The sequence below is a fragment of the Odocoileus virginianus genome, unplaced genomic scaffold (assembly GCF_023699985.2).
Source record: "Odocoileus virginianus isolate 20LAN1187 ecotype Illinois unplaced genomic scaffold, Ovbor_1.2 Unplaced_Scaffold_6, whole genome shotgun sequence".
Taxonomy (NCBI): domain Eukaryota; kingdom Metazoa; phylum Chordata; class Mammalia; order Artiodactyla; family Cervidae; genus Odocoileus; species Odocoileus virginianus.
The window spans coordinates 3,472,619-3,482,700 of record NW_027224268.1 but is presented as its reverse complement, the minus strand read 5'-3'; the positions used below and the strand labels follow the sequence as shown (position 1 = coordinate 3,482,700).

Sequence of the window (10,082 nt, the reverse complement as noted above, 5' to 3'; positions counted from 1 at the left end):
AATTTATTTATTATTTTAATTTACATATGTATTGGTTTTGCCATATATTGACTTGAATCCGCCATGGGTGTACACGTGTTCCCCATCCTGAACTCCCCTCCCACCTCCCTCCCCATCCCATCCCTCTGGGTCATCCCAGTGCACCAGCCCCAGAGCACCCTGTCTCATGCATCGAATCTGGACTAGCGACTCATTTCACATATAATAATTTACATGTTTCAATGCCATTCTCCCATATGAGACATCTCTTTTAGATAGACTGGGGTCCACAGACATTCAAGTGATCTCTGGAGAGAATCCACGAACTTAGACAAAAATCACATCTTTATTTGCATCAACCTCTAACCAAGTGTTAGCATTTCCTTCAAGGCTACTTGGAGGCACATCTCTTAAGTCAGCTTCAACAACAGACATTTATTATTTTTTTAATGTTTGTTTATTTGGCCGCGGTGGGTCTTAGCTGTGGTACGTGGGATCTAGTTCCCTGACCAAGGATTGAACCCAGGCCCCCTGCATTGGGAGTGTGGAGTCTTAGCCACTGGACCACCTGGGAAGTCCAACAAAAGACATTTATTTCTCACAGTTTGGGAGGCTGGGGAGTCCACAGTCAAGGTGCTGGCAAATTCAGTGTCTGGTGAGAGCCTGCTTCCTGGCTTATAGACACCCGCCTCCGTTCAAACATTCTGTCCGTAACAGCAAGGAACACTTGTTATCAGCAGTTCCTGTGATTGAGGCAACAATAGAAATTACAGGTATTTTTATACGTGTCCACATTTCACAGATTATCTACACACTCATCTCCAGTTTGAATTATGCTGGGTGTGTGACCTCCTCCTAAATTGTGTTATTTAATGCAGAAAGAAGCGTGTATATCACTACATCACAATGCTTACAATTCTTGCGGAAACTGTATGGAAATGGAACTGCTTTCATTTGTGGTCTCAGGTTTTTTGTTTTCTGCATTTATATAATTCTGAGAGTCTAGGGGTTTCCTCAGTTTGCCCTGGCACAAAAAGAGTTAAGAACCCCTGAAGCTTACTCCACCCTGACTCCCCTCCCATTTCCTCAGAACCAGACCCTGGGGAGTGAGGAAATGGGACTAGATTCACTTTTCTTCTTTTTTTTTTTCATTTTTAAAATTGAGTTACAATTCACATACCATAACATTAATCATTTAAAAGTGAACAATTCAGTGGCATTTAGCACATTCACAGCCTGGTGCAATCACTGCCTCTAATTAGTTCCCAAACATTTTCATCACCCTAAAAGGGAACTTTGGACCTGTTAAGTCACCACTCCCTTTTTCTCCCTCCCCAATTCCTTGGCAACCTCCAATCTCCTTTCTCTCTCCATGGAGTTGTCTCTTCTGGATGGTTCACATGAATGGAATCATACCATACATGGTCTTCCATATCTGGCTGCTTAGCAGGTTTTCATGGGCCTTCCATGTGGCAGCATGCATCAGTGCTTCACTCCTTTTTATGACTAAATAATATTCCATCATATGGCTAGACCACATTTCATTTATCCATTCATCCACTGAGGGACATTTGGACCGTTCCCATTTGGCAATTGGAATAGTGCTGCTGTGAACCAGTGTACAAGTATTTGAGTACATGCTTTCAGTTCTTTGGGGCACATACCTAGAAGTAGAATTGCTGGGTCGTATGAACATTAACTGTTTACCTCTGTGAAGAATATGATTAACTTTTAAATATTTAGTTAAATCTATTTGCTAAAGTGAGATTTGGTCATTGTGGTGTCTAGGAATCCCAATTGTCCATATCATCTTGACCCTCTCAGTTCATTCCTGTCTATAAATGGCATGGCATAAAACTGGAACTCAGCTCTCTCTTTCCTGGCACTTTCATTTGCTCCATGTGTTGCCTTTGGGTGAAAAGATGACATCCTCCCCCTCCTCTTGCTTTGATGGAAATGATGCCCACGAGGTTCTTTCCCTGGGAAGGCTCCAGGGAGACTTGGAGAAGTGGGTGGAGATGCTGGGAAAGGCTTGCTCCTTCATTGGCCTTGGTATGTGCCAGTCAGTTCTGATGTGCAAGTAGGCCGATCACTGCAGGCATCCCTCCAACAGGAAAAATAATGTGGCAGAAAAGAAGGGACAAGAGCTGGCATATGCACCAGGCATAGCTCCTTGAAAAAAGATGGTGACTACCCCAGGCCACCAGCTCCAAGAGCAACTTGGAAGCTTAGCAGAGGATGGAGAGGCTGAACCGTCTCATGTATACACTCAAACATTTCCACAACTGGGCAGCTGAGTGGTCAAGATGAAAGAGGGCATTCCAGGCAGAGGAAGAGACAGATGAGTCAGTGGACCCCGGGAAAAGCCAGGGGCATTGGGAGCACAGAGGGAATGAGAACGAGAGGGGCAAGACTGGCTTCATAACTTGGGGACTCAGTGCAGAATGAAAACATGGGGCCCTTGGTTCAAAATTATTAAGACTTTCAAGATGGCGGTGGCAGAGCGTTAAGCGAAGCACAGTGCCTCTGTGAGTGTGGGGCCTTGTGCAACAGCACACATCACAGGCCCTAAAAATCCAGCCTAGGGGAGGAGAAGTGGTCAGTCATCCAAGAAGCCTGATTAGGGCCCATGTGAGGCATCCCCCAAATTTGGGCCACCTGTCCATTGCCCATCTGAGCTTCATTTTCTCACCGTAAAGCCATTAGCCACCTTCTGCTGATGATGTAAGACCTATATTCTATAAAAAAGCTTTGACGTCCTTCAAAGAAGCACATTAAAATACATGAACACTTCCTACTTGCTAATGATAATTTGGCTTCACAGTGGAATAAAAAGTTTCATTTATAACACAGAAGGCCATGGGCTGTACGTAATGCCTCCCCTTTCAATATGTTATTTGACATACTAATTTTTTTTTAACCACCATAATATGAATGACTGCGGGGAAAAATATTAAAGTAGTGAAAAGCTGTGTGAAACTGCCAGTGTTCATGATAAAGAATCCTCATTACCGCGACTATGTCAGGCTGTGTCGGAGGAGGCAAAAAGCAGATTGGGTTACTGTAACAAAATCATTTGAAAATTGGAGCAGGCAAATTTTTAATTGATATGATCTATGACTATGATATGTATGCCTAAACGTTTTAGTGCTGGAAACCCTGGATAGTTTCTTGCGCTGGAACAGAACTCGACCCTGAGGTGGCCTACAGAACAATGACGAAAGGCCTTAGGGTAGCTTTTTAGAAAAGTGTTGTTTCAATGAGGCAGTTTCTGAGCCAGCTAGTCTGAGTTCATACGCTGCCTCAGGCTTTTGCTGTGTGGTTTGGGGTAAGTTATCTGATTTCTCCAAGACTCTCTGTCGGCAAAATGGGGAACCTTAGGGTGCCTCTGTCAGAGCCGTGTACAAGGACTCGGGGAGGTACATGAGAAGCTCCCCTGTTTATGGCGCGCCCTCCAAAGACTCTTGGCTATTATTACGGGCATGACCACTGCTGCCGTTGGTTTTGTTGTGCCGGTTCTGGTTGTTGTTTTTGTTGTTATTATACCCTCTGGCCCCTGCCTGCCTCTCCACTTTATTTCCTGTCAGTTTTTCCCATTCAGTGCAGTCCCGGGCGAATATCCGTGTCCCCTGCACGTACTGGAAAGTTCTCTGCCTTCTTATTGTTGCCCTTGCTGTGAGGAGGCCAAGTAACCACTTGGAGGGGATGTTGTAGAGGCGAATTCAAGCCACAGAAGGGAACCGGGCGGAATGAGATCCCCTGGAAAGTTCCCCTCGGCTCTAAGATTCCATCAGATCAACAAAGCGGACAGGGAAGTGAGCAGGCCCTGGCCCGACCTTCTCGAGTGTTCTCTGACTCTCCTCTGCTCTCCTGGTAGCATCCCCTCCTTTTCAGCCCCTCGCTGGGGGTGCCTTTGGTTCCCTGGCACTTGAGTGCAATGTGGAGCTGCCCATGCTGGGGACTCTGGTAGAGAGAGGCCTCGGTGGCGGGGGATGTAGACACGGTAGACAGACTTTGGGAGATAATCTCCAGCAAGTTACTTAGATTCCCTGAGCCTCAGCTGTTTCAGCAGTAAAATGGGCATATCAGTAGCCCCTGCGCAGGGTGAGAATTAAATCAGATGTTATACAAAAAGGACTTTTAACCAAGGATCCAACATACATAGTGAGACCACTAAATATCACCTCCCTGTCATCATGGTGGGGTAGGGGTGGGGGCTTGGGCTGTATCTTTAAGGGGATTTGGATGAACAGATGCAGCTTGTGGGGCCACAGGGGAAGGTGGATTGAGGCAGGTAGGGGCAGATGGCAGGAAGCCCCGAAGCACGGACCAAGGGACCTGGGCCTCAGAAAGCAAAGCTTGGGAGCCTCGCTTCATCCTCATTCCTTTTCCTCTTCTCTGGTCAGTGCTGTGCGCAAAATCACTTAAAAATAATAGGATGAATTTTCCTGAACTCAACAGACTTCAAGGCCTGTTTCTCCAGCTTTGGAAACAGCTCCAAATCTGTGTCCGGCCCGCCCAGGAAAGCAACATGAAACACAGTGTGCCCTGACACCGCTTCCTGGTTCCACTGGGCACGAGCTTGGAGCTGGCCACCTTTCAGGGCAGGCTCTCTCTTGCACAGTCTGCACGGGGTCTGTGGCCCCCAAGATGAGGGAGGCGGGGCCGGGGCCGGGTGGGCTGCCTCCTCAGCTTTTGCTGGAGAGCACTGAGCACCCTCTACTTACTGTCCTTTTGTCCCTCCAAACCGCTAGTCTTTTCTTGGGCTTGAGACCTCCCACCTCCAGTGGTGGCCCAGCATATGCTAACCCAGTTACAGAGGCAGCTTCTAGGAGGCAGGAATGACCCCCTGACGTCTAAAACATCAATGCTGAAAGGACTGAAGCGAAGATAGCACGGTGGCCTAAGTCACAGGGGCAGAGTGGGGTCGAGTCAGGCGTAAGGGCCTTCTGCACTGAACCCAGTTAGTCCCAGGACGTCCTTCACTGTTAACTGAGCAACTACTACATAAGCAGACATTGCGGGGAAACAAGACCGCTTGCCTCACACGCTTCCTGCTGGGTCTCAGGTGCAGACTCGGGGCCTGGGGCTGAAGAATTTTCTCAGCATAAGTACCACAGAGTGGCTACTGGCTGAGTTTTCACAGCCCTGGATCTCTAAGCCTCAGTTTGCCCGCCTGTAAATCTCTCCTCATGGAAAGGCCCTGGGCAGGAAAGGTGAAAACAAACGTAAAGCCCCTATTCCAATGCCTGCCTGGAATTATTTTTCTATTGGCTGAAAAATTAGCAAAAGATCTCATGAAAATCTCAGTCAACTGGTCCTTTATAAGACAAAGAACTAATGTAAAATGTGCAGTCAATTCCAAACACTAAGCACTTTTTCCTCAACCTAAATAATAATAATGCAAAGCCAAACAATAACAACAGTGCCACACACTGTCTCAAGCATTTTGGCCTCCCAGCAACCCTGAGAGGTTAAGGACTGAACAAGCCCATTTCACAGACGAGAAAACACAGAAAAATTCAGGCCAGGGTCACACACCTCTGAGGAATATGCCTTGAGTTCGCATTTGCTTCCATGTGCCTCCCGCTGCCCCTTCCATTCTTTCTAGCACCCCAGGCGAGTCAGGCCATCAGGGGCTAACACTCGACCTCTCTTCCTTTTAGAGAGCCGCCTCCCCCACTTTCCCTTCCTTTCTATCGGTATCTAAACAGACAGGCAGCAGGAAAGCTGCCATTACCTAACTGGAAAAATGCTCCAGGCTTCTGCAGACTTCTACTACTGCATTGCCTCTGCAAGGCCTAACCCTCTCTGAGGAAAAGGCCTCAGGGAGAAGCGGGGAGCCTCCGTGGCGTCCGTCCCCTTGTGATCGGGAGACTGAGGAGGAAAGAAATGATTTTTGACAGCGGCTAGGTGAGGGGAACTGGACTCTCCAAACCCCAGAGAAATGGTGTTGGCACGAAGCGGCTGCCGCTGAAAAGGGGCCCAAATCCACCCTGAGTTTCCACGATGAAGTGGACTCACCGACCAGTCAACTAGGGGCAGGTCAGAGGGACGTGGAACCAGAGAGGCGACATCCTGTGCCTGCCTGAAGGCTCAGTGCCCCCAATTCGGGAACAGAATGGCTGCCCGCCGAGCAGAGCAGGAACTGGGGAACCAGACGGTCACTGCTCCCCACCACGAAGAAGGAAGTCTAGTGGACGAAGAAATGGGGAAGTCGAAGGTGCTCCTGCAGTGGCTGTTAAGTGTCTATATAACAATCGATTCTAATCCCCAGTGAGACAAAAGCCTCTGCCAGCAAGAGGTTTCTAGAAACATTTTCTGAGGGAGAAGGAGGGCCTTGGGCAGCCCCACCCCCATGGTATTTGTAACTTGTTTCAGCCGCAAGGGGCGGGGGTCCGTCGTGTTCACCGAGTTAGGTGCCATTTTGAAAACTGTTCCCCTCTACCTCGAGCTCCCCTGTTTCCGGATGTAACTCAGATACGCACTTCAAAATGGAATCCTGCTCAAAAGACTCCCTTCAAAATACAGAGTTAGCCTTTTCAGTTTAATCTCCAGGTTTTAGACATAATGGGATCGCAGCCTTTGGCCTTGTACCCGGGCCTCCTTAGCAATCACTTTTATAATTTAGGGAAATAAGGAACAGGCAAGTAAAGGAACTTCCTCCTGGTCCGGCAGCAAGTCAATAGCAGAGCTTGAACTTGAGACTTCATTTTTCTAAGAGGGAGGCGACGGACTCAATAAACCCCCGAAAAATTCACCACCAACTAGCACATATTCCAGTTATTTGGTTTGGGTGCCCACCACAATTACAGCAATTTAAAAAAAAAGGCGTGTTTCAGTGAGAAAATTTTCTTAAAAAATCACTGAAGGGTGCTTTACTTCCCAGTCAAGTCTAGGAGAATGCTAGCGAGGAGACAAAGAGGGCCAGGGTGGGGCGTAGGGCTTCCACTGGTCTGAAAGCTGAGTCACAGGAATCGCAGCGCTGCAAGTGGGCGAGGCCGCGAGGCGAGGGACACTGCACCCCGGCTGGGGGATGTCTGCTACGGACAAAGGCAGTTTCACAGTAAAGGAATGCCTGTCCCGCTAGGTACCACCCAGGCCCTTAGTTATCACGCTCGGATCCCCAAGGGCCGGTTTGCGCGGCCGCTGCAAAAATCCACGCAGCTAGAACCGACATAAAGGGGAGAGGGGTGCGTTACGAAGGAAGTGCGGCGGGGAGGGGGCGCTTTACGCGCTTTATTTTGCCGCCCTCGTCGTGCCTTGGTGCATGGGTGGACGCGGCCCGCCCCCCCGCCCCGCAAACGGGCAGGCCCCGGACGCCGTTCCGGAGACCAAACCCGGCGCGAAGGAGTTAAGCGGGCGGGCGGGTGACATCACCTCATTTGCATAGGAGCGCGCATATAGCTGCGCCCGCTGCGCCCCGTTCGGCACTCGGCGGCGGCCACAGCGCAGACCAGACTTCGCTCGCTCGCAGCTCGCTCCGGTGAGCCCCAGGGCCCCCTACCTCCTGCCCTCCGCTCCCCTTCCCGCCCCGCGCTCGCCGCCCGAAACCCAGCACGAGGGGTGGTCCTGGGAAAAGGCTGCTCCTCTGGAGCATGGGGAATGCCAGACCGTTCAGATGGGTAACGGGGTCGGGAATTCGGTGATTTTTAAATATATATTAAAACTGGCTTTTTGCTATTGCCGTTTGGAAGGGAACAGTTTTTTATTTCCTACCCTCAGAGGCATTCTGCATAGCCTCTTAGGCGGTGATGAATCAGGAATAGAAAGATCCTTTGTTCCAACTCACACCCACCCAAGCCCGGAGCTTCAGACTCACATTTTTTTCTCTCGCCTCCGGTGGCTTCGTGGGCTGTATCTGTTAGGTTTAGGGCTGCGGGGCTATATTATAAATTCTCGAAAACGTCCTTCTTGCAGGGGGACGTGTGCCGAGCTGCCGAATTGTTCCTAAAGGCAGATCCTAATCGATCTAGCTTTGTGTGCGGCTGGCTGCATTGTTGGCGAGAAGGGAGGAAGCGGGTAGGGCGGTGGTCGGTGGCGCCCGGCCGCAGCTGCCGCCTTTGTGAGAAGAAAAGAAAGCCGCACGGCTCGCATCTTTGAGGAAGAGACCAAGTATAGAAAAAAAGAAACATTTTGTGCAGGCTTGGCTTCATTTTTAGCGATCTTACTCGATTTTCTTCCCCTTAAACTTGAAATGGCTTCACTTTTATGTTGAAACGCCGCAATTAATCGGCAGTGATTAATTTCACGCTTGCGAAAGATTCCGCCTCCTAACGTGGGCGGTCTTCCCAATTTGGGCCCCTTGGGTTTTGAAATCCTAAAGGCAGCGGGGAAGCGCCCTTTTTTTTTTTTTTTTTTTTTGGTAGAAAGAGGAAGATGTTTAGCCCTGAGTGAAAGTGGAAGGAGTTAAAAGTGCGTTTTCAGGCAGGAGACAGACAGAACGCGTTTTCTGAGCCCAGAAAGACGAGGGCTAGGTGGCTCACTTCAACCTCTTGGCTTTATACCTGCAGCGCCCTCTGCAACAATGTCTGACAAGCCCGATATGGCTGAGATTGAGAAGTTCGATAAGTCGAAATTGAAGAAAACGGAAACGCAAGAGAAAAACCCACTGCCTTCGAAAGAAAGTAAGCCCACCCCCCTTCTTTCGAAAAGGCTGAGCGGGAGTGGCCGGGTGGGTAGGAGAGGATGGGAGGGGCTGAGAGGAGAATTGGGGTGGGGGCAGGGAGCGCGGGAGGAGCCAACAGCTTTTTGATTCTGGTGGCTTGCAAAGGTTAATTTAAAACTGCTGCAGCCAACAAACAATGGGGTTTAATAATTTAATGCAATGTTTAATATTCCATATTAATATGCAAATACAGGTATCCTTTTATCTGTAAAAATGTTGTTTTGTATAAGCATTTCATGATGGAATGCCTATTGGTACTTGATAAAATTTGTATGATAAGGAGAGATATTTTCCAAAAAAAGGACTGTAATCTTATGTTAGGCTATACTGAATTCGCATCTTCACCCGCTCCATCTTTTTTCTTTCCGGTCACAGCGATTGAACAGGAGAAGCAAGCAGGCGAGTCGTAATGAAGCGTGCGCCGCCAGTATGCACTGTACATTCCACAAGCATTGCCTTCTTATTTTACTTCTTTTAGCTGTTTAACTTTGTAAGATGCAAAGAGGTTGGATCGAGTTTAAATGACTGTGCTACCCCTTTTCACATCAAAGAATGGAGAACTACTGACAACGTAGGCCGCGCCTGCCTCTCCCATCTGCCTATGTGGCTGGCAGGGAAGGAAAAGAACTTGCATGTTGGTGAAGGAGGAAGCTGGGTGGGACGACAGTGAAATCTAGAGTTAAAAAGCTGGTCCAAGGTGTTCTGCGGGCTGTAAAATGCAGTTTAATCAGAGTGCCATTTTTTTTGTTGTTGTTCAAATGGTTTTAATTATTGGAATGCACAATTTTTTTAATATGCAAATAAAAAGTTTTAAAACCTGGCTGGTGTGACGCTTTGGTCTGTGAAAGGAGCGGTTTACTCAGATGAAATCTTGGTAAAAGGGTCCAAAGCGGGTGACCTGGGGGGTGATAGATGACAAATATCTGGCAATTTGGGTAAAAGACCAAAATGGGTTTCATCCAGGTATGAGAAATAGCTCGTCTACACTGGGTAATTGGGAAATGGTTCGTTTTCTTAGGCTGATTGAATTCCTAGTATCTGGAGTTGAGTGAAGACATAAAATATTTGCAGTCCTTTACTTTTAACGGGCTTGATAAGCCTACACTGAACCTCTCATCTCATCAAGAAATTGAAGATGGTATAATTCACAGCACACTACTTCAGGTGTCAAACTTGGCGTATTTAGCCTGTTACCAGTCTTGCCATATATGGGAAAACGACATTTTATTTTAACAACTGCTTTATAAAGGATTGAAGACGTGCTTCCTTCTTTGTCTAACGGCTGATTCCAATTTGAATTCAATATTTAAAATTTTTTCCGCAAGTGCACTTAGGATTAATAAATGACTTAAAATTCTCAATCTAGATAATGAAAGAAAAATCTTCAAATTTAAAGGACAGTAGCTGAGCAAGGATGAAATTTTGCTGTGTAAGT

General features: G+C 48.0%; 1 protein-coding gene and 1 long non-coding RNA gene across 2 annotated transcripts; one reads left to right on the top strand and one right to left on the bottom strand.

The window, feature by feature from the left end:
* Positions 1-306: 306 nt before the first annotated feature.
* Positions 307-6,341, bottom strand: LOC139033432 (uncharacterized). Its single transcript, XR_011486013.1, has 2 exons — positions 6,004-6,341; positions 307-722 (listed from the first exon to the last, which is right to left on the bottom strand). It is a non-coding gene; the product is annotated as an uncharacterized lncRNA (long non-coding RNA).
* A 2,078-nt stretch (positions 6,342-8,419) lies between these two features.
* LOC110147389 (thymosin beta 4 X-linked) lies at positions 8,420-9,467 on the top strand. The gene is made up of 2 exons (XM_020908852.2): positions 8,420-8,606; positions 9,023-9,467. The coding sequence occupies exons 1-2, from the start codon at positions 8,507-8,509 to the stop codon at positions 9,055-9,057; spliced, it is 135 nt and encodes a 44-aa protein (XP_020764511.1). The 5' UTR covers positions 8,420-8,506; the 3' UTR covers positions 9,058-9,467.
* The last annotated feature ends 615 nt before the right edge of the window (positions 9,468-10,082 follow it).